At 47.0% G+C, this 24,212-nt stretch overlaps 1 protein-coding gene across 3 annotated transcripts; it reads left to right on the forward strand.

The window, feature by feature from the left end:
* The first annotated feature begins 10,547 nt into the window (after positions 1-10,547).
* On the forward strand, positions 10,548-22,556 carry LOC128406073 (myelin proteolipid protein-like). Of its 3 annotated transcripts, none has more exons than XM_053373124.1 (7): positions 10,548-10,676; positions 16,889-17,075; positions 17,365-17,620; positions 19,338-19,506; positions 20,119-20,192; positions 20,828-20,893; positions 21,727-22,554. In XM_053373124.1, exons 1-7 carry the CDS (start codon positions 10,673-10,675, stop codon positions 21,796-21,798), a joined length of 828 nt encoding a protein of 275 aa, XP_053229099.1. In that variant the 5' UTR covers positions 10,548-10,672; the 3' UTR covers positions 21,799-22,554. The 3 variants fall into 3 exon arrangements, with proteins under 3 accessions (XP_053229099.1, XP_053229098.1, XP_053229100.1); XM_053373123.1 differs by lacking the exon at positions 10,548-10,676 and adding an exon at positions 16,216-16,440 and having other exon boundaries at positions 21,727-22,556; XM_053373125.1 differs by lacking the exon at positions 10,548-10,676 and adding an exon at positions 16,219-16,440 and having other exon boundaries at positions 17,365-17,521; positions 21,727-22,553.
* The last annotated feature ends 1,656 nt before the right edge of the window (positions 22,557-24,212 follow it).

Raw genomic sequence — 24,212 nt, forward strand, 5'->3', positions numbered from 1 at the left:
ATGGGAAAAACCCAAGAGTAACGCGTGGCGTCATCCACAATTGTTAATGAAAAACGCGATCCACCCCTGCTTACAGCAAATGGACCAATTACGTCCATGTGAACCAGCTGTAGCGGTGACTCACTAACTCTGTCACTTCTGGGGTAAGAGACTCTGTGGGTTTTAACGTTTTTACAAACATTACAATCAAGGTACTTGTTACAACTCTTTAAATTACCCCCATCAGCCAATTCAGACATTTTTAGTACACTTTTCCAGCCAGCATGCCCCATTTTCCTATGCAATAAGTGCACACAGTTGTCATGTATAGCTTTGTTATTCACTGCAGGCTGAGATTTACTGACTACTGCTGCAACTTGAGATCCTGCTTTAAGCCAAAACAAGCCTCCCTCTGACTTAGCAGTGCCTAAAATCTCACCAGCCTTCTTAATAATGCAACTGTCTCCTTCAAAATACACTTTAAACTCAGCTTTTAGCAAACAATCTACAGACATCAGATTGCTCCTTAATGAAGGCACACAAAGTACATTTTGCAGGCATTCACGAAGACAAGGAACAAAAACTGCACCCCCCGAAATCACTTCGGAAGTACTTCCGTCTGCTAGAGCCACCTGGCTGTGCTGTGCTGAGTTCTTGGAAACAAACAATTCATCTGAATTTACGATGTGCCGAGACGCTCCTGAATCGACCACCCAGACAGCTTGTTTCTCATCAGCAATCTTGACCTCGGCGGTCACCAGCTGAGCCGACTGTTTTCGTTTGAAGAATTTCTTTTTATGCTGCTGCTGCTGATCTTGTCTCTGCTCCTGCACCGGCCACTGAGACTTGACCAACTCTGGACATTGTCGTTTTAGATGCGCTGAAGACCCACATCGGAAACAACGCCTAACAGCAAACGCTGACTCCTCACTGGTACGCTGCTTTTGCTTCACCTCTGGCACGGCATGAGAACTCCTTCCAAACCGCCCGCCTGTAGAAGCCTCTGCAGCAAACGACCTTTCTTGCCTCTTCTGCCATTCTTCAATCAAACGCCCAGTAACGTAACTGACTGATAAATCACGCTCCTGTATGCCTTCTAGAGACAAAACTAAATTATCCCAGCTTTCCGGGAGAGAACTCAAAATAATAGCCACCTTCTCCTGCTGGTCTAACGCACAGTCTCTTTCCTGTAGCGCAGCAAACTTTAACTGTAAACTGTGTAGGTGTTCCTGCATTGTAACCCCAGGCTGTAACATTGCCTTGTACAATGCCTTGCGAATGAACAGCTTGGAAACCGCTGTCTCACGCACATGGAGTTCTTTAAGTGCTTGCCACACACCTCTAGCTGTCTTGATTCCCCTCACATACGGCAACTGGGAATCTTCCAGCCCCAAGACAATTGTGGCCCTTGCTCTTTGGTCTTTATCGAGGTCTTCATCATCAGGCTTCGCAGGAAACTTACTCACCACTTGCCAGAGACGATCCCTCTGCAGCACTGCCTGCATGCGTTCCGACCACAGCAAGTAATTGGAGTCATTCAGATGCTCAAAGCCATCTGAACTGGTTGTGAGGCCATCTTGAGAGCGATGTCCCTGGAACCCGGAACCAGCTACTCACGACCACCGAGAGAGAAAACAGGAACCACAGCACCCAGCACTCACACGCTGCAGCTGTTGTCCTTGTGTCCACTGCGTCACCAGCTCACAACAGTCAGGAACCAGCCAGTGTCCATCTGCTGCACCAACAGGAACAACAACTTCTGGAACTACTGGAACCAACATCGTTGATGCTGACACCACCACAACTCAGGCTGGCAGCACAATACCCATAACCTCATGGAACTTTGAAGTGTCAGGCATAGCTCTAATGGCTTTAGCCCAAACGTAGCAGAGTTTTCCTGCACAGCGAAGAAGCTAGTTGAGGTGGAAATGACTAGTCAGCTAGACTCAGAATAACTATTTATAGGATTTATTAAAAGGAAAAATAAAACCAGCAGAGTTTCTGCATACAAAACAAAGCAAAATAAATCCTTTCTTTCTCTCTCTCTCTTAACCATACACAGCACTCCTACTCCTAACACACCTAACACCAAACTGTGCTAGCATTCCTAGATAACAGAGTTGAGTGCTGGTCGTTAACCAATCAGAGTAAGTAGTTTCTAGGTCAAGCAGACCTTGGCTTTCTGCCAAGAGTAAATTGACACTGCCTTGAGTTAATTGTGTGAAGCCAGAATCTGTAAGTTTTCATGAGAATCAATTAACAGAAACTGAACACGAATCCCCGCAGTGGGGTGCGCTCCCGTTGCTCGGTCCCAGCGCCTGCCAACCTAGCAGTTCGAAAGCACCCCCGGGTGCAAGTAGATAAATAGGGACCGCTTACTGGCGGGAAGGTAAACGGCGTTTCCGTGTGCTGCGCTGGCTCGCCAGATGCAGCTTTGTCACGCTGGCCACGTGACCCGGAAGTGTCTTCGGACAGCGCTGGCCCCCGGCCTCTTGAGTGAGATGGGCGCACAACCCTAGAGTCTGTCAAGACTGGCCCGTACAGGCAGGGGTACCTTTAATCCAAGTTTATGCACCAACCACTGGTGCTGAAGAAACTGAAATTGACCAATTCTATGAAGACTTACAACACCTTCTAGAAATGACACCAAAGAAGAATGTTCTTCTCATTGTAGAGGATTGGAATGCTAAAGTAGGGAATCAAGAGATAAAAGGAACAACTGGCAGGTTTGGCCTTGGAGTTCAAAACGAAGCAGGGCAAAGGCTAATAGAGTTCTGCCAAGAGAACAAGCTGGTCATCACAAACACTCTTTTCCAACAGCACAAGAGACGACTCTACACATGGACATCACCAGATGGGCAGCATCAAAATCAGATTGATTATATTCTCTGCAGCCAAAGATGGAGAAGCTCTATACAGTCAGCAAAAACAAGACCTGGAGCTGACTGTGGCTCAGATCATCAGCTTCTTATAGCAAAATTCAAGCTTAAACTGAAGAAAGTAGGAAAAACCAATGGGCCGGTAAGATACAATCTAAGTTAAATCCCTTATGAATACACAGTGGAAGTGAGGAACAGGTTTAAGGATTTAGATTTGGTGGACAGAGTGCCTGAAGAACTATGGATGGAGGCTCGTAACATTATACAGGAGGCAGCAACGAAAACCATCCCAATGAAAAGGAAATGCAAGAAAGTGAAGTGGCTGTCCAATTAGGCCTTACAAATAGCGGGGGAGAGAAGGCAAGCAAAATGTGAGGGAGATAGTGAAAGATATAGGAAATTGAATGCAGATTTCCAAAAAATAGCAAGAAGAGACAAGAAGGCCTTCTTAAACGAGCAATGCAAAGAAATAGAGGAAAACAATAGAATGGCAAAAACCAGAGATCTGTTCAAGAAAATTGATATGAAAGGAACATTTTGTACAAAGATTACCATAATAAAGGACAAAAGTGGTAAGGACCTAACAGAAGCAGAAGACATCAAGAAGAGGTGGCAAGAATACACAGAGGAATTATACCAGAAAGATATGGATGTCTCGTACACCCCAGGTAGTGGGGTTGCTGACCTTGAGCCAGACATCCTGGAGAGTGAAGTCAAATGGGCCTTAGAAAGCACTGCAAATAACAAGGCCAGTGGAAGTGATGGCATTCCAGCTGAACTATTTAAAATTTTAAAAGATGATGCTGTTAAGGTGCTACACTCAATATGCTAGCAAATTTGGAAAACTCAGCAGTGACACGACTAAATGACTAAACATCAAGAACAACAAATATTAGCAAGACAAAGGAGATGGTTTGGAGTTTCGGAGGAAGAGAGGGGAACTAGCCCCATTGTGTATTGGGGGGGGAAGGGTTGTGTAGAGCGAGTCTTTTCCTTTAAATTCCTGGGAGTTTACCTTAGTGAAGACCTCACTTGGAAAAACAGTATAACTCAGGTGGTTAGGAAGGTCCAACAGAGACTACATTTCCTCAGGGTCTTGCGAAAGAACAATGTTAAACAACAATTGATGACCTCCTTTTACTGCTCCACAATAGAAAGTGTCCTCTCATATTGTATCAGTGTGTGGTACGTTGGCTTGACAGCCATGGACAGAAAGTCTCTACAGAGGGTGGTGAACACAGCACATGATATCATGGGCTGTCCCCTGAGCCCGCTAGATGACATCGCAAGGGATCGTTGCCTTAGGAGAGCGAGAAAAATTCTCTTTTTAAAAAAAAGATATTTATTGAAATTTTCCACTTTAATACATTAAAAAAATCAAAAAACAAAAAACAAAAAAAGTTAAAAACACATAAAGTTTACAATCCTTATTTTTCTATAACATATTTCCCTGACTTCCCCACACCTCCCCTTCTTATATTCCAATTCAAATTGTTAGTTCAACAAGTTCTTATCCCCAATTTTTAACCTTTTTCTGTTTAGTTCATTTTAAAAAAGCCAATTTTACCTTATAAACATCAATATTTATACATCAATTCTCATTCTTAAAACTTTTTTCTAAAGTCGTCCCAAATTCCCTTCCACGACTTCCCCAATTTTCATACAAATAGCAAAACAAATTGAGCGAGAAAAATTCTCAGGGATGACTCACACCCTGGCCAGCACCTCTTTAATCATCTACCCTCGGGCAGGAGATATAGAAGTAAAATCAGCTGTACCAACAGGCTAAAAAACTGTTTCTATCCGTGGGCTGTTAGACTGCTGAACGGAAAATAATATAGTGTAACTGACTTTCGGGGTTGGTGTGTTGTGCGACAAGCACACAGAGTGCAATGAGATTGAGGGTTTTTGTGTGGAGGAGGGAGGCTCGGTTAATTTCACTGTACGCAGGTTGTACTTTGACAATAAAGGTATTATTATTATTACTACATATTTTATTATCTATTTTTTATTTTTAGGTGTTTTATTTTACTATTATGCATTTTATTATTTATTTTTAGTTTTATGTATTTTCTTATGCAATAGAAGGGACACCCAGAGTCATCTAGTCCAAGCCTCTGCAATGCAGGAATCTCCATACAAAAGGGACACCCAGGGTCATCCAGACCAACCCCCCCCCCAAAGCACGCATCTCAGTATAGAAAGATCTAATCCACCTCACCCCCCCCAATGAATCAGATCAGATAATGTTGGAGTGCAGACCTCAAACCCGCCACCTCCATCCTCTCTCCTGGGAAGAAGAACATGCCGTTCTCTTCCCCTCCTCTCCTGATCCAAATTTCTATTTATTTCTCTTTCTCCCTGCTTGGCAGGACTCCCAGTTCCCAGCCGCCCGGCATGTCAGGACATGAAGCCGGGGCGGGAATCTCAACATCAAAGCGTGAAGCTGGAAGAGGCACCCAGGGTCATCCAGTCCAACCCCCTGCCCTGCAATTGTGCATTTTAATTTTTATGTATTTTATTATGTATTTTTATTTTTATGTCTTTTTTTATGTAATAGAAGGGATACGCAGGGTCATCCAGTCCAACTCCCTTCCGACGCTGCAATCCTATGATGTCTTCTGTCTTCCCCGGTTTTACACAAAGGCTCAACCTTGCTGACACCACCTCCCTATTGACCAACCCGGCGAATTCACTTCTGGAATCATGACTGAATAATAATAATAATAATAATAATAATAATAATAATAATAATAATAATAATAATTTTTATACCTCGCCTACCTGGCTGGGCTTCCCCCTCCTTGAGCCCAACTATTCTATGATTTCATGATGCTTTGCTTGGGGTTGGACTAGACGACCCCTGGGACCCTCTGATTCCACATTCCCGTTCCTCGGGGGATCTTCCAGCTGCTTCTGGGCCCCCGACGTGCGGAGACACGTGTGGTAAGGCACGCCCAGACACACTCACACGACACGTCGGCTCGCACTCTTCCTATTGTTCCGGGGAAGCGTCCTCCCAGCCACAGCCGAGGAGGCAGAACCGAAAAGAAGGATGAGACCATCAGTGGTGGTAATCCAGCCCCAAGCCACGTCTCTCAGCTCCAGCACCAGGACAGGTGGTCCTGGTCTGGGGTGCCACCGAATGCCCCCCCGCCTCCCTAACAACACCCACCTGCGGAAGAACAGCAGGATGGAGAGGAGGGTCCTGTCGGCGGGCCAGTAGAGGTTCTTCTGGCAGACCAGCTGCACCAAGGCTTGGTTGGTGGTGATCATGGTGAGGCTGCCCCTGGGGCTACACTGGTAGCCCTGCCATGGGCTCTCCTCCTCCGGGCTGGTCAAGGGCTCCACTCCTCCTCAGAGGAGAAGGTCAACATGGCGCTGGGCAGGACTCAGCAGAGGTGAGGAACCACCAGTGGAGATAGCAGTGGTGGCCCACCACGGTCCAGGAGAACGGGTCCCGCTGCTCCCAGCTAAGCGCCCGACCAGAAGGAGCCAACCAGTATATCTCAGAGGGTTCCTGAAGACCTGGCCACCACTAACCCTGCCAAGATGTTCACCACCAAGCTCTTCCTCTTGCCCCAGCTGCCCCCAACCAGGAAAGGTCTCTTCTGAGCCAGGAGGACCCAACCGGTAAATCTTGGAGGGTTCCCTGAAGACCTGGCCGCGTCCAACGCTGCTGAGATGTCACCACCAAGCTCTTCCTCTTGCCCAAGCAGTCCAGCAGCTGCTCCTGAGCAGGACAGGTCTCCTCTGAGCCAGAAGAACTCCTCCTTGGCACACCCCCAGCCCGTCGGAGATGCCACCACCAAGCCTTCGCCCGAGCTGTCCAACAGTTGTCCCTCCGTGGCATCCAGCCAGATCTCTAGATGGTGGCGCTGCCCACTTCGAGATAGCTCGCTGGGGGAGGCGGCCCATGGGGCGGAGACGAGCACATGGGTCGGGTTGGAAAGGGGAGGACCCGGAGGAGCCACCAGTAGCACCACCAGTAGCACAACCGCCGCGCCGCCCAGAGGCAGGCAAGGCAGGCAAGACTTGGTGGTAGTGGTGGCATCTCGGCAGGGTTGGGTGCGCCGGGGAGGTCGCCCTGAAGCCCTCGAGATAGACACTAGTGCCAGGGAGGTTGCTATGGAGCCTCCAAGATAGCCAGATAGGCGGGGTATAAATAATAAAATCATGATGATGATGATGGCCATCAAAGCTCTCCTTGCAAATCTCCAAGGAAGAAGAGGATAGAATGGGAGAGTTGAAAAAGACCCCGAAGGACAGGCGAGACATTTATCCAAGAAGCCTAGAAATATCGGTGGCAGACGGTCCGTGGATAGTGCGATGCAGCCGGTTGAATTATTATTATTATTATTATTATTATTATTATTATTATTATTATTGCTCCCCCCTAAAAAAAACCCCGTTTAGGGCTACTCTCCTTTTCCTACTCCTATTGAAATACTGCCCCTCGATTCGCAAAATGTTTAGGGGTATGCGTCCCCCCAGAAAAAAACAACTACTTCTTCGTTTTCTTCTTCTAAAATGCACATTTAAAACGGCACAATTGACAAGAGAATAAAATGTTATCCTAAGCATGACCCATGGGATCCCTGCAACTCGTTAATACGATCCAGTCTTCCAGGGAAGCCTCTGAGCGCGTGCAGAGCACCGTTCCCAAGATCGACTGCGCTGGGCCATGGAGGCTCCTTTGGAGGACCTTTGGAGGGAAGGAAGAGGGGGGGTGCAGAAGGCGCTTGGGGTAGATGGCTGAAGGGGCTTTGCCTGGGCAGGGCCTTCTGCACATGCTTAGGGTCGCCCTCGCTTCCTATCATCTCCGGTAAAAAGACTCTGGCAGGCGAGGAAGTGAGGGCAAAAGGAGCCGTGGTAGCGGACGGGCGAAGCCGGCCCGGCCATCTTGGACGAGGGCAGGCGGAGGTCCATTAAAGCGCGGCGGAAGCGAAAGGGCCTGAGTACGGAAGTGGAGGCTTAGGGGCGGGACTGAGGGCGGAAGTGGCTGCGGAAAGGGGGCAGTGAAGGCGGCGCCGCCATGTTTGACGAGGGCAAAATCGCTCTTTTAAACAAAAGTGCTTTTCCCTTAGGAGAGGAATTTAGGTCGTTTACATTTAAAATCTGTTGTCATTTTCTGCAACAAAAGTGTCCCGCCCCCACAGTAAGTATGTTTAGCATTAGAGTAGCAGATGCAAACCCCATTTTATTCCTGTATTCACGATGCTTTAAGTCAGTTTTTAAAAGATGCTAAACCTCATATTCTCAGAAATTATTTATTTATTTATTAATTTATATATATATATTTATTTTTATATATATATATATATATATATATATACACATATACATTTTTAAAATCTATTTTTTAAGGGTTGGCATGTAACAACCTGTTTTTATTTTATTTTTAGTATTTCTACATGAGAATCATAGAACTCCTGCTGAAAGATGGCCACACCCAATTCTATCTATAAAATCTTTTTTTATATATTGCCTTGCAGGGGTTCAGAGTGGACGACCCTCGGGGGCCCCACAATCATGAAAAACGGGTCCAGACTGCAATACAACTCCACATTCTTGCTTTTGACTTTCCCCCCAACAAAAATACGAAATTCATTTAATATTCAGCTGATGAGGTCACTAATGAAGCATTGATTTGTGAGCCGCCCTGAGACCTCCCAGTATATAAATTGTAATGAATATTATTATTATTATTATTATTATTATTATTATTATTATTATTGCAAGGCAGAGTCTTTATGCAAAAAAAGGGATTTCAGTTGATTGGGTTTAAATCAAACCTGCCCTGCTCACCCTCATTTCATTGTTATCGGTGTATGTCTTCCGGGTTGGTCAAGATGAAGGGGATGCCAGCAAGGCTGAATATTTGCGTACAAAGGGAAGAAATCGGTGTTGGAAGGGGGGTTGGTCTGGATGACCCTGGGTGTCCCTTCCAACTCCATGCTTCAATGTTGAGGTTCCTGAGATTCCTGCCCCTGGTTCATGTCCTGGTGTCAGTCATAAAAGACGTAAGAACAATAATACATTCTGAAACACATAATCAAAGAAATGCACGATAAAATACATTTTTTAAAACATGAAATACATAAAAAAATAAAAAATATATAATAAAACACGTAAAAAGAATACGTTCTAAAATAGGGGATGCCAGCAAGGCTGAGGGGGAAGGAACCGTCGCCTTGCAACATCGGAAGTGGGGTTGGTCTGGATGGCCCTCAGGGCTCCTTTCCTTCTCCCCACAATGCCTCTCCTTGTTTGCTGAGGGACAAAGACCTCTCTGCCCTCCTGCTGGAGGATCTATGGTCCTCTTTGTTCGGATTTTCTCCATTCTCCATTGTTGGAAATCGACAAAGAGGGTCTTGTTTTTCACCCTGGGTGGCTCTGCCAGCCGGCTCCTCTCCGCACTGGCCCTGCCAGGCGGCCCCCAAATCCTGAAGGAAGCCATAGAGGGCCAAAGGCATCCCTCGCAACACCCGCTGGGGGAACTGGGCCAAACTGGGGAGGATGGAAGGATAGGATATAGAAGAATAGAATCTTCTTCTTCTTACGGTGAGTCCGTAAGTGACTGTGGAGGCCAATTCTGGATCCGCATGTCCTTCCACAGTGGGGTTTCCCGGTGAAGGTTCCTGCCTCTTAGCCCATTTCTCCTTCGCGTCCCGAGTTCAAGTGTCTCCAAAGCCCAGGACACCTTTGGTCAAGGCAGTTCTCCAATAGAAGAATATACCGTATTGGCCCGGATATAAGCCCTATTTTCCTTGGAGAAAGACCAGATCCTTCAAGTATCCCTATTTCCCAGGGACGTCTCTGATTTAAAGAAGCCGTCCCAATTTCCGATCACCTTCCGATTGACAAATCCTTTTCTTTTTTACACAAAGACTCAGCCTTGCTGGTATCACCTTCCTATTGACCAATCTGGCAAATTCATTTCTGGAATAGTAACTGATTTGCTTCTGCTCTTAGGAAGACATAGACCTATCACAATGAAATTGTGGTGAGCAGGGCAGAATCTCCCATGTTTTTCTAGAAAACCAGGTGTCCCCTATCTTAGATCTGGTAACTCCTCCCTCAGTGCAGACCCTGACCTTCCTCCTCCTTGAAATTCACTTGGTGAGACTGATATGAAGCTGGTGGTCCACCAAGACCCAGACCCAGATGTCCACCGCCCTTCTATTGCTCCAACTGATTTTCCCTAAGTGCAGAACCTGACCTTTGTCCCTCTTAAAAGCCATTGAGTTGTATTCATGTGAAGACGGAGCTCCACCAAGCCCCTGAGAACCTTCTCCCATATCCTGGTGGCCATCTGGTGGTCCACCAAGACCCTGAGGTCCACCATCGTTCTATTGGTCCACCTGATTCTCCATAAAGGCACAACCTGACCTCTTGAAATCCTTTGGGTTGGACTCAGGTGAAGATTGGGGGGGGGGGTCTACCAAGACCCTGAGATCCTTCTCCTATGCCCTGCTAACAAAATTGGTGGTCCACGTTCCTACAGCCTGAGCTCAGAGCTTTCCACCAAAGCTGGAAGCTCCCACAGATCTTAGGACTTTCCATCAAGCAGATCATGTCCATCTCAGAGTTAACAGGGAGGAGAAGGAGCAGGAGGAGACAGGGCCGGCTTCTCCTTTAAGGGGCATGGCTCTACACAACAGAACCCTTTTTCTTTGGAGGATCTGAGGGAGCAGAGAGAAATCCAGTGAAGTGAGGAGGAGGAATAGGAGGAGGAGAAGAAGAGAAGACGACGACTGGGTTGTCCTAGCTGAAGAAGAGAACAGTTGCGACTTCACCTGAACCCCAAGACGATGGGTGAGTTGGACCAGGGGAAAACTTCTCAGTATCTCCATCACCCATTAATTTGGCCAAGGTAGATCTCAGGGATTTGGGAAGCCATCCTGGGTTCCGATCCCACCCTGGACTGTACCACTTGTCCTGAGACCTTTGAAATGTGACGTGTTTCTGGGGACATCAGGGTGGGAAAGAGGACCTCCCTATTTTCATTGGAGACATATTGGGGGGCTGGAAGAAGGGGGTCTCTATCTTCATTTTAGGGTGTAGAAGAGGAGGTCTCTATTTTCATTTTAGGGTGTAGAAGAGGAGGTCTCTATTTTCATTTTAGGGGAGGTCTGTATTTTCCTTTTAGGGGATAGTAGAGGAGGTCTCTATTTTCATTTTAGGGGGTAGAAGAGGAGGTCTCTATTTTCATTTTAGGGGAGGTCTGTATTTTCCTTTTAGGGGATAGAAGAGGAGGTCTCTATTTTCATTTTAGGGGGTAGAAGAGGAGGTCTCTATTTTCCTTTTAGGGGATAGAAGAGGAGGTCTGTATTCTCACAAGGGAAATATTTGGGGGACAGAATAGGATGTTCCTATTCTCATTTTAGGGGATAGAATAGCAAGTCTGCATTTTCACAAGAGAAATGCTGGAGGGATAGAATCGGGTGTTCTTATTTTCATTTTAGGGAGTAGAAGAGGGGGTCTGTATTTTCATAAGAAAAATATTGGGTAGGTGGGCTATATCCCTCCAGCTCCTCACCTCCCTTTCACCACGACCGGGCCAGGTAGGTCTCGGCCAAGAAGCGAGGGGATTCGAACCCAGGACTCTAACTGCTACACTGCCAGAGAGATGGGAACTATAGCCAACTGGAGGGAATGGGACCCAGGAGATTGGCTCGGCAGTTGGAAGGGACCCTGAGATTCATCCAGGCCTGGAAAAAACCTGGAAAAAATGGGGGGGTGACCCTGTTTCCCCCCCGGAAAAATTGAAGGAGAAAAAAAGGGTGTGGAATATTCAAACTATATCAAACTATTTTTTATTTCCAATTTTCCTGGTTTTATCCTAGGCCTTCCCATATCTAGGCAGGACTAATCTGTGCCATATATACCGAATAAAAAACGATGTTCCTGTGAAATAAAACTGTCCATTAATGGGCCCCTGAAATTCCTAACAATTTCACACCATCTGAATCCAGTTTCCCATGTTTCTTTTTGCAAAACTGCCCTGACATTCCTAGGTCAGGCTGGATGACCACCGGGGGTTCCTTTCAGCTCTGGTGTTTTCCGTACCAACCGGGGCCGCTCTCCTGGAGGTGCCATGAAGGAGGGCATTGTTTTGAACTTGCAGCCCATCCCTTATTGTCCATTGTCTTCAGGACAATGGGAGCCTTTTTATCTCTCCGCTTTGCTCTGTTCCAAATTCCCTCCATCCATCCCACCCCCGAGATGAAGAGGCAAGGAATGGTCCGGTTAGAGTCCTGGGAAGAGGGCCCCGGGTTCAAATCCCCGAGACCTTCCTGGCAGGATGAAAATAGAGACCCCCAATTCTATCCCCTAAAATGAAAACAGAGACCTCCTATTCCATCCCCTAAAATGAAAATGGAGACCTCCTATTCCATATTTTTATTTTAGGGAATTTCGTTTCCCATAATTCCTGGCAGGAATTAAAAAAAGTTTAAGAGAGTCTTTATGGAGAGTTGCTGCCAATATTTTAATCGCAAAAGGTGGGAAGGGAGAGGATATCACAATCAAATCCGACTGGCAAAAGCAATTAAATAAATTAAATCAATTTAAATAAATAAAGAGAGGATGTCGAACTAGCAAGACTATCAGCAAGGTGACAGACGAAAAATTTACCAGATAATGGGAAATACACAGAGTCTACGTAAAAGAACATGGTCAAAATATCAGGTTTCGACAGTTTCTGTGTGTAAAAAGGAGAACCTTATCAAATTTAAAGTCAGTGAAGTAATGGGGAGGAAATAAAGTTGTGCGTATTTAAAGAACCTAATTCAGGAACAAAATGGAAAGATCGGAGGTGTTGTAAACAAAAATATGCCCTTCTCCCTTATGGGGTATCCAAGAGCCCATATAGAGTCCTTACATAGGTTCCCTATTGGTAGGAGAAAATAACAGAGGCCAACCAGAGAATATTGAGAAGCAAAGCAGCTAGGAAGCTTGATCTTTATTGATCTGTTGCAACAGGGTGCTCCCCTCACTCGCAGGAAAGGAGGAGGACCCAAAAAAATGCTGTGCAAGGGCTTATAAAGACTTTTGAAATTCCCATCCTGTAGATCAAGACCACCCCCAGAAACATTATACATACATCACAGAAGGGGTGTAACCTAAGACCACCCCTCAGATACATCACAGAAAAGGTGGTCTTAAAACAGAAATTTCAATATTGTTTTTCTCTTATCCTTGTTTATTTCCTGTCTGGCAGGTTACTTGATTGGATTGCCTGCGGAGCCTGGCCAGTCTTTTATAGTGATAAATAGTTCCTGGGCCAGGTCACAGGCTCACACCCTTATTCAAACACAGACATACCCTTAAGACAGGATTTGTGAAGGAAGAGACAATGGGGAGGCTTTTCCATTTTGACCATGCAGAGAAACATTTGCTCAGTTTAGGGGGAAAAATGGCTTCAGGTCAGTCTTCCTGTGCTTGATCTATGTACGTGCAGTTATGAACATTACCATATATCTAGACCTCAAAATTCCTATCACATTACCCCCCCTTTGGGGCTAGAATTTTTCTTAAAAATTTTTGCCCCACAAATAATAACATCGTATGTTGTAAATGGATGCCTTTGTGTAAATATATCATATAGTGGTCTATGCTTTACATTTAGCAGGAAGGTCCACTACTGATTGAAAAATGCAGTTTGCTTTTTAGCTCCGTCGTTTTTGTGTGTGTGTTCTCAGGTGTCAAGATAGCTCTTCTGCGGTCTCACACTGGCATAGTGGTACAGCAACACATCCTGGTGAATCCCCTCGGAGCTTTCATATCAACCATGTCGCCTGGCATTCACCATAGCTGGCACAGGTTTGGGCATCTCATGAGAGAGATGTCTTTGCTTTGGCCATTCTATGGGATTTTATTATTATAGGCTCTGGTCTTGCACTCATGGGAAGTTGCTCACTTGCTCTTAAAGGACCAAAAAGCTAATTGCAGCCTGGATACACTTGCCCAATTCAAACTGAGTCCAATTTGAATTTATATATGCCCATGGTTTTCAACTTTTCAAACCAATCTGTTAAAACAAAACCATTCTTAAAAGGGCACTTGTCCAAATTAGTTAATTTAACTCTTTAAGGGATCATTCCTGCTAAATCAAGGCATATACACTTTTCTTGTTATCTGGGCTTTCATGGATCCTGAAGCTTCTCCTTGGTCAGTCTTCCTGTGCTTGATCTATGTACGTGCAGTTATGAACATTACCATATATCTAGACCTCAAAATTCCTATCACAGAGGTCATGCTAATTAATGTACAAAAGAAGTATCCATTCAGAAACTAAGGATTTTAACATTTCTTGATTACAGTGGTACCTCAGGTTACATACGCTTCAGGTTACAGACTCCGCTAACCCAGAAATAGTACCTCGGGTTAAGAACTTTGCTTCAGGATGAGAACAAAAATCACGCAGCAGCAGCGGGAGGCCCCATTAGCTAAAGTGGTACCTCAGGTTAAGAACAGTTTCAGGTTAAGAACGGACCTCCGGAACGAATTAAGTACGTAACCAGAGGTACCATTGTATTTCTCTTGTACAGTTTTATAATGAAGAAAGCGTTTTTTTAAAAATTCATTTTAGGGGATAGAATAGGTCGTCTCTATTTTCATTTTAGGGGATAGAATAGGAGATCTCTATTTTCATTTTAGGGGACGGACTAGGAAGTTTCTATTTTCATTCTAGGGGATGGAATAGGTGGTCTCTATTTTCATTTTAGAGGATAGAACAGGAGCTCTGTCTTTTCACCAGAGAAATATTGGGGGGATAGAATTGGGCAGGTCCCTATTCTCACCCTGCCAGGTAGGTCTCGGGGATTTGAACCCGGGGCCCTCTTCCCAGGACTCTAACCGGACCATTCCTCACCATCCCTGGGGTGGGATGTGGGGGCAACGTGGGATGGAGATATCAAGGCTCCATTGTCCCAAAGACAATGGACAATTGAGGATGAGCTGCGAGTTCGAATCCAGACCTGACACTGTTTCTGGCATCTCACAGCTGCTTGTTACCAGCAGAGATTAAGCAGAACATTGGACCAATTGACCGTCGGGGTCAAATCCAGATTTCTGCTCCTATTTTGAAATTCCTGCCCCCCCTTGGGGGGGGGTCTCAGCATTCGGGGAAACCCAGCCAGATGGGTGGGGTATAAATAACAAATTATTATTATTATTATTATTGGAGAGGAAGGAGCCATGGGGAGGCCTGCCTGTCCTGCTGACCCTTGTATTTTTCACAATGTAGATAATGTTAGCAGCGGGCCCGAACCCCAACCAACCGCGGCTCCGCAGAACTCGAACCCGGATACAGTACCCCAAGCCGGTTCTCCAGGTAGCCATCTGAAGCCTGAGATACCCAGGGCCTGCCTAGCAGGGCTGGGTTGCCTTCCGATGCGAGGCCACGTTGAGATTCCCACCTTTCCGTGGTGGGACTGAGTAATAATAATATCGTTCAACAACATCAGTTAACATTGATACATATGCTATCATGTTATTGTTTTAATGAAATAAATGGTTTAAATGGTTATGATGGTTTTTCTCCTTCCAATCAAGTCCAGCAGAAAAGTGGTCCCAATAGAAACGTCTTAAACCTCACCAGAATTTCATCATTATTGGTCTATGTATTTCTAATAATGGAACCAAATCAGCCATTTTTGATGTATGTGTGAAAACAAATTTATGATTCCCAAAAAGAAACCTTCCTCTGGTGGTCAATATTCAGAGGATGGCAGCAAGGCCAAGTCTTACTGACTAGTGATTTAAATTGTGATTTAAATCGTGACTGAAACTGATTTGATTTCAAATCAAATCCACCCCACTGGGAAGCAAGTTTAAAAGACTTTCCTTACTGATCCCAAGGTCCGGCAAATGCATTTCAGGGTCAGATTGAGGTTTGATGCGGCTCTCAGCTCCTGAAGGTAATGGGGCCATTTCTATGTCCAGCTGTCCTTTGTCCACAACAAATTGTCGTTGTTTTTTTGTGTTGAATATATGCTATATGGTCATTGATGGACTTCATAGGTCTCTAAAGCCATTTCCGCATGTTGCCAGGCAACCAGTCCATGCAGAATGTCGGCACCCTATATATAGAAAGGTGTCAGTGAAGCTCAGATGCTGACAGGAGGAGGAGAAGCAGGCACAGAGAGAGGACAGTTAACAGCAGAAAGCAGAGAGGAGGGGGAGAGCAACTGTAATCTGAGCTCTGGCCAAAGGGACAGACAGATGTGTGAGAACTCTGATAGTGGGCAAAACGTTGGAATGCATGGAATGCAGGAAACACTCTCTGCCAAATCTTGTAGCATACCGGAAGAGAAGGTGGGGGCTTCCGTGCTGGGGAAGGGGGAAGAGCTCAGTCCGGGCAACTCCATCTTCTGGGGAGGAGGATGAGTAGAGGAGCCCCGTCCTAGTTTGTTGTTTTTGCAATAAATCTGAAATAATTAACAGCCAGAGTTGTCTCCTGTCTGTGGGAGAGACCAAGCTGTAACAGGAGGAAACCAGGGATATTTTAGGGAGCAGGCGGGGCCCATGACTTACATTACAGGAGCCAATACAACACAACACACTGTTGCTGCATGTCGGTTTTATTTTATTTGCTTTTTATTTTCTATTCTGGAAATGTACATCCAGGGTTTTCCCCCCTTTTATATTTTTGGGGGCCCCCAAGAGAGGGGGGGCCCTAAGCTACGGCTTGTTGAGCTTAGATGTAAATCCGGCACTGGTGCCACCTGTGATTCGACGCCAAGATTGCTGCCTGACCGGGGGCTGGACTGGATGACCCTTGGGGTTAGGGATAGGGATAGGGGTTAGGGATTAGGTGTAGTGGTTAGGGTTAGGGATAGTGGTTTAGGATAGGGAAAGGAGATAGGGATGGGGGTTAGAGATAGGGATGGGGGTTAAGGATAGGGATCGGGGTTAGGGATAGTGGTTAATGATAGGGGTTAGGGAAAGCGATAGGGGTTAGGCAACTCTTCCTTAAGAGGTCTCTATCCTTCCCTCCTTCCTTTCTTCCCCTCTCCCTGCAGGTCTGTTAGAGTGCTGTGCCCGCTGCCTGGTGGGGGCACCCTTCACCTCGCTGGTGGCCACGGCCCTGTGCTTCCTGGGGGTGGCACTCTTCTGCGGCTGCAGCCACGAAGCCCTGACCGGCACCGAGCACCTGATCGAGACCTACTTCTCAAAAAACTACCAGGATTACGAGTACCTGGTCGATGTGTAAGCGCCTCCAAACGTTTCTTTTCTCCGCCGCCTTTGTTCGTTCCCTCGTTCGTTTTCTTGTTTGTTTACCGGTTTGTTCCCCCGTTCATATTCTGCAATCCTTTTCTCACTGCATGTCCACATCAAGTTAAACTACGGCCACACGACCCGTCTTCTATCAAAATAATATTCTGCAATCCTTTCCCAACTGTATATCCCTCCTAGCTCTGGTGGAGGGACAGACTGGATGACCCTTGGGTGCCCCTGCTGTACCGATGGCCCCCCTCTCCTATTTTCTCCCCTGCAGGATCCACGACTTCCAGTACGCCATCTACGGGGTGGCCGGCTTCTTCTTCCTCTTTGGTGCCCTCCTGCTGGCCGAAGGCTTCTACACCACCAGCGCTGTCCGGCAGGTCTTCGGCGACTACCGGGCCACCGTCTGCGGCAAGGGCCTGGGCGCCACGGTAGGCCACAAGGGGAAGGGGCCCCGAGGACACCGGCCCGGCCACTCCTGGGAGCTGGTGTGTCACTGTGTGGGAAAATGGCTGGGCCATCCCGATAAGGTGATCTTCTCCTCTTTCGCACCTGGTGCCGGCGCCATTCAAACCCGGGGCATGGTGGGGGGCGTTAGGAACAGGGTATATTGAATAAGTCTTGTCCTTCCTTCACTCACACTGGTTGTCCATACTGAGAGGATGCCAGCAAGGTTGAACCTTTCTATAAAATGACTTTATCCTTCCAAAAAGGAAACCTTCCTCTGGTTGTCCATATTAAGAGAAGGCAAGCAAGGCCGAACCTTTCTGTAAAAGGAGGATTTTATCCAGGGGTCAGCAAACTTGCCATGCCTCGGGCCGGTGTCTCCAGTGCCAATTGCGCGTTGGGCCGGAGGGTGGGGGAGCGCGTGCCCAGACACGTGCGCACACCCTATTTCCGGCACACTTCTAAGTTGGAGGAGCACTGGAAATAGCTTGTGTGCATGTGCACAGGCCTCCTCCCACCCAGATGTGCACCGGAAATTACTTGCGCATGCGCAAATAACGCTTGCGCATGCGCACAAGCTATTTCTGGTGCTCCTCAGACCTGGAAGTGGGCAGCTGCGCAGTGCAGCACGGGTAAGAGCGGGTGGTGGCAGCGGGCAGCGGGGTTCGCCATGGGCTGGATAAACGAGTCCCTCAAGCCTTATCCGGCCCACGGGCCTTAGTTTGGGGACCCCGATTTTATCCTTCCAAAAAGGAAACCCTCCTCCGCTTGATTCTTGGAGCAGTCATTCAGAATGGCTTTACAATTCCAAGGTCCGCTGCCTGTGCTGTCGCAGGTGGCATTGGTGGAAAAAGGAGGAAATTCCACGTTTAAGGAATCCAACAGGGCACTTTTAGCCCCTTCCTACCCTATAAGTACCCTTCGGGCCTCCATCCCGGAAGGACGTTCCTGCCCCAAAAGGCAGCAAGGGACTTGTACTTGTGACCCGTGGTGCAATCAGAAAACCACCTGCTGTGCCTATGGAGGTCCCCTCCCCCCCAATCCCAGGCCATCCGAGTATCCCTGTTTTCTCAGTCCCAGATTTGACTTGTGAGGGGTGGAAGAAGAGGTGGCTATTATCATTTTACGGGATGGAATAGGCAGTCCGCATTTTAATCAGATAAATATCTGTGGGATGGGATGGAAGAGGAGGTCTGTTTTCATTTTAGGGGATAGAATAGGAGGCCACTCTTTTCATTTTAGGGGATGAAGAAGAAGAAGAAGTGTTTGGAGACTCCCTTTAAGGAGTCTCAAAGCGGCTAACATTCTCCTTTCCCTTCCTCCCCCACAACAAACACTCTGTGAGGTGAGTGGGGCTGAGAGACTTCAAAGAAGTGTGACTGGCCCAAGGTCACCCAGCAGCTGCATGTGGAGGAGCGGAAATGCGAACCCGGTTCACCAGATTACGAGACTACCGCTCTTAACCACTACGCCACACTGGGATGGAATAGGAGGTCTCTATTTTTATTTTAGAGGATGGAATAGGAGGTCTGTTTTCATTTTATAGGATAGAATAGGAGGTCTCCATCATCACCTGAGAAATACCCAAAGATAAGCCGCCCCTGAAAATAGGATTTTAATGGATCATAGGAACCTGGGAATAGGGACCTTTCAAGTTCTGCCCACCCCTTGTGGGAATATCGGGAGGAAAGGTCCAAGTGGCTGGGAGTTCCTCAGGTCCCAAAGGTCTCCAGTCTCATGCCCCGTCCTCCGGAAGCTCCCGGCCCATCACTGACACTCGTTTCTTCTCCCTCCTTTCAGTTTGTGGGCATCACCTATGTCCTGACCGTCCTCTGGCTCCTGGTCCTGGCCTGCTCGGCTGTCCCCATCTACGTCTACTTCACGGCCTGGACCACCTGCAACTCCATCGCCAACCCCACCAAGACGGCCGCCGGCATCGGGAACCTCTGCACAGACGCCCGGATGTATGGTGAGGAAGAACCTAGTTTACTGGGCCACCTTGGGGAGGAAGAACCTCATGAGGGGTCTCCCAGTAGGACCTGGGAGGTTTTTGAGGTCTTGGTTGACCACCAAGCTTGGAAGAAGGATCTTGAGGTCTTGATGGAGCACCAAGCTTGGTAGCAGGACCTGGGAGAAGGTTCTCAAGGTCCTGGTAGAACACCAAGCTTGGTAGCAGAACCTGGGAGAATCTCAAGATCCTGGGGGAGCCCCATCTCCCCACGGGTCTCACCCCAATGAATTTCCAGAGGGACGAAGGTCAGGAAGGACCTCGGGGTCTTGCCAGCTTGCTATCAGGACCCGGGAGAAAGATCTCAGGCTTGGTGGTCCTCCAACATCACATGAATCAACCCAAGGCATTTTCAAGTGGGGGAAAGGTCAGGTCCTGTGTTTAGGGAGAATCCGATGGACCCTGATGGTGGGCTCAGGGTCTTGGTAGACCACCGGCTTGCTATCACGATCTGGGAGCAGGTTCTCAGGGTCTTGGTGGACCTCCAGCTTCACATGTCAAGAGGGGTCAAGGAGGTGGGGCGAGGTGGCCCTCCAACTCTCAGCCGTTCTGTGTTTTGGTGCCCTGACACAGGTGTCCTGCCGTGGAACTCTTCCCCGGGAAGAGTGTGTGGCCAGAGCCTTCTCTCCATCTGCAAGACATCCGAGGTGAGTTCTCAGTGGTCAAGACTAGAGGACCTTCCTGGTCCTTTCTATCATTCTGTGTTTCTACATTGAGATCCTTCAATGGGTGACCCATTTTCTCCTCCTCATTCTTCTCATTCTTCTCTGGTGACTGGGAGTGGCCGCCGAGACCACATAACACCGGTCTTGAAAGACCTACATTGGCTCCCAGTACGTTTCCGAGCACAGTTCAAAGTGTTGGTGCTGACCTTTAAAGCCCTAAACGGCCTCAGTCCAGTATACCTGAAGGAGCGTCTCCACCCCCATCGTTCTACCTGGACACTGAGGTCCAGCACCGAGGGCCTTCTGGAGGTTCCCTCACTGCAAGAAGCCAAGTTACAGGGAACCAGGCAGAGGGCCTTCTCGGTAGTGGCGCCCGCCCTGTGGAATGCCCTCCCACCAGATGTCAAAGAGAACAACAACTACCAGACTTTTAGAAGACATCTGAAGGCATCCCTGTTTAGGGAAGCTTTTAACGTTTGATGCATTACTGTATTTTAATATTTTGTTGGAAGCCGCCCAGAGTGGCTGGGGAAGCCCAGCCAGATGGGCGGGGTATAAATAAATTATTATTATTATTAATTATTATTATTATTATCATCATCATCATCATCCTACAGTTCCAGATGACGTTCCACCTGTTCATTGCAGCCTTTGTGGGAGCAGCGGTCACCTTGGTGGCTCTGGTAAGGACGGCTTCCCACAACTCTTCATCTCTGGGTGGAGGATTTGAGCCACACGTGGGGCAAAGGATGGGAGGGAGGTCTCTGGCAGAACCCTGGAAAATCAGCAGGACTCCTTCCGATGGGCCTGCGGGAGACTGTGCTTGATGGTCTCCTCAAAGCTGCTGAGATTGTTGGGTTGAAATAAACGACAGATGAGTAGCAAGTGTCACGTGGGAGGCATCTCCCGAGCATGTCTCGGAGAGTCCCTTTTATTGAATATTACAGCATTGCCACGTATGTGCTTGTTGCTGATTGGTTAACACAAATACATTCCAAGGGTTGCATATAAGACATTAATCATCAATAGATAAAAGGAACACAGAGTTAGACAGGCCTAAAAGCCTCCTTAGTAAACAACTACTAATGATTGATATAGTGAGACTTGAAGAATATACATAAGGATAAGAACAGGTCAGGATGTGCACTTAATGTGAACTAAACATTCCAGGGTGTTAAGAAAGGAATGTACAGAGAGATAAGGCAGGTCGAGATGCGATGTTTCATGAACTGAACATTCCAGGAAGGAATGTTTCAGACTCAGAGCAATTTGTGTAAGCAAATGTGTAGAGGCAAATGTGTATGAGCAAATGTGTATGAGCAAATATTCCTATCACTGAGATATTAGGGGAACCAGGAGGAAAGAGCAGGAGACCACCAAAGCTGCTGAGATATCAGGAGAAGCAGGAGGAATGGGCAGGAGACCATTCTTGATGGTCTTCAAAGCTGCTGAGATATCAGGAGAACCAGGAGGAATGGGTTCTAGCAATTCTGCTTCTCTTCCCCTTCCTCCGTAGGTGACATTTATCATCGCGGCCACCTACAACTTCGCCGTCCTGAGGCTGATGGGCCGGGGAACGAAATTCTAACCCGGCACACCCCTCCCGGGCGAAGAGACTCCCTCCCTCTTCATAATAATAATAACCCTCGTATTATTTGCACCCTGGACTGGTCTTCTAACCGCGAGGCTCTAACCAGGCGGCCGCCAACCTCCTGCTCTAACTGCCCGTCAGCCAGTTGGCTTGTCCCGATCCACCAGGGTTGGACTACATAACCCCGGGGTACCTTTTCAAATGCAACCATGATTCTATGATCTCACTTGACCCAGCCGGACCCGAAAACAGGATTATCTGGGGATTTCGTCAGCGCGGGAAACCAACGTCGGAGCGAGAGAGAGGTCCTACAACCTGTTAGTCCTGCTTTTTGGAGGAAAAATCACTCCGTCCCTTGAAGCTTCCAAAAAGAAAGTCATTTTTTTGAAAAAAATAAGTGCAGTTTTATGCTCAAACGGCAGGAAATTATTCGACAAGATAACACCATTTTTTTTGGTAAGAGGCTAATAAAAATGTGTGTGTGTGTGTACACACATACATATATAAAAATGTGAAAATCGACCGTTCTTAACATGGCGCGCAGAAAGCCGAAATAACGAAGGACGAATAACGAAGGATAATATTGAAATAAAAATGAAGGGTGAATTTCATGAGAAGAGCTTGTCGGTTTTTTAATGCTTCGCTCCGTTTTGGTGGGGAAATCAGATGGAACTACCGTATTGTCAGGAATAAAAGCCTCCCTTTCCCCCCAAATTCCAACCAGGAAGTTTTAAAAGTGGCATATATTCAGGCCAATACGGTACCGATCCAACAATCCGTCAAACGCAACGAAGAAAATGCAACAAATATTGTGGCGAAATCATACCCAAAACCTCCCTTTCGATTACATTTCCAGCAACAAGGATTACAATTCTAGTTTCCTTGGTTTGAAATAAAGGAATATACTGATAGCTTATATATATATATATATATATATATATATATATATATATATATATATATATTGCTTATATATATATACCGTACTTTTCGCACCATTACACTCAGTTTTTTTCGCCTAAAAGGTAAAGGGAAATGTGTGTGCGTGTTATGGAGCGAATGCAGGCAGGAGGAACCGCTCTTGCTGGCTGTTCGGCAGCCTCTCTTCCTCCGCTTGGCTGGCTGAGAAGCCGGCAACAGCTGAGCAACAGCTGAGTGTCGGGAGACAGCCTTTCTTCCTCCTGTCTGCCTGCTCTATGGCTTTTTGGTGAGGTGGGAGAAGGGAGGCAGCTCGGAAGCCAGCAAGAGCTGCACACAGTGTGTAAAAGCCAAGGAGCAAGGGGAAAGGGAGACAGCCTCTCTTTCTCAGTGTCTGCCTGCTCTATGGCTCTCCCTTACACAAATGTAAGCGGCTCTTACTCTGCTTTCTTTACAATGAGCCGGAAGGAGGGACAAAGAGGGCATCCCCTTCCGTCCCTCCCCCAGCACCTCACCGGTAAATTCAAACAAAGCGGCTTACAAGGCTCGTGTCCCTGAGTCTCCTCCTCCTCTTTTTGCTCCGGTTCGAGGCAAGGCAGCTCCACAAATGTGAGTTCCCCCTCTCTCTTCCTTCCCTCCCTCCCTCTTCCAACTTCAAAAAATATTGGGGGGACAGCCAGGTAAGCCCCACTCACATACCACAATGGGGGATGGGGGATGACTCCCTGAAATATTTAATGGGGGGGTGAAGGCACCTAGGCCTATAGGAGTTGGCTGCTTTGCCTAGGACAAGTGTGAGCTCCCCCCCGCTCTTCCTTCATCACTGTATTGGAGATATCATACATTACTGACAGTTCCTTCATTCACGTGGTTACAAAACACGGATCCACATGGATCCTCAGGATTTTTGCACTGGGTCACCCCAAATTCACCATCAGATCACATAGCATGTCCATGGCTACAGCATGCACCAAAAAAATCACGCACCCACTGTTGCCTGGGGCCGCAGTGGTGTAAAAACGTGGTTACAAAGTACGGGTCCACGTGGATCCTCAGGATTTTTGCATTGGGCTACCCCAAACTCACCATCAGATCACATGTCTGTGGCCACAGCATGAACCACAAAAATCATACATCCACTGTTTCGTTTAGAATATTTTTTTTCTTGTTTTCCTCCTCTAAAAACTATGTGCGTGTTATGGTTGGGAGCGTGTTATAGAGCGAAAAATACGGTATACACAGATATTTACATATACATACACACACACACACATATATACACACACACACATTTATATATATGTTAGCTTATATATTCATATTTGTATTTTTATATATTTATATCATATTTATGTGTGTGTGTGTGTATATCAGACTTTAAATTATTCCCGATGAATATTTTAAAAATATCCCTCATGAAATCAAACCAAAAACCTCCCTTCCAATTACAATTCCAACAACAGGGATGACGACTTTTATTCTTTATACACCAC

Source organism: Podarcis raffonei, chromosome W (genome assembly GCF_027172205.1).
Source record: "Podarcis raffonei isolate rPodRaf1 chromosome W, rPodRaf1.pri, whole genome shotgun sequence".
NCBI classification, from domain to species: Eukaryota; Metazoa; Chordata; class Lepidosauria; order Squamata; family Lacertidae; genus Podarcis; species Podarcis raffonei.

What these genes read in the sequence shown, in the direction of transcription:
- LOC128406073 (XM_053373123.1), top strand. Translation starts at nt 16,392, where the DNA reads ATGACTTACATTACAGGAGCCAATACAACACAACACACTGTTGCTGCA. An exon ending in TACGAGTACCTGGTCGATGT is followed by an intron (nt 17,076 to 17,364) that starts GTAAGCGCCTCC and finishes TCTCCCCTGCAG; the next exon opens with GATCCACGACTTCCAGTACG. An exon ending in CACAGACGCCCGGATGTATG is followed by an intron (nt 19,507 to 20,118) that starts GTGAGGAAGAAC and finishes GCCCTGACACAG; the next exon opens with GTGTCCTGCCGTGGAACTCT.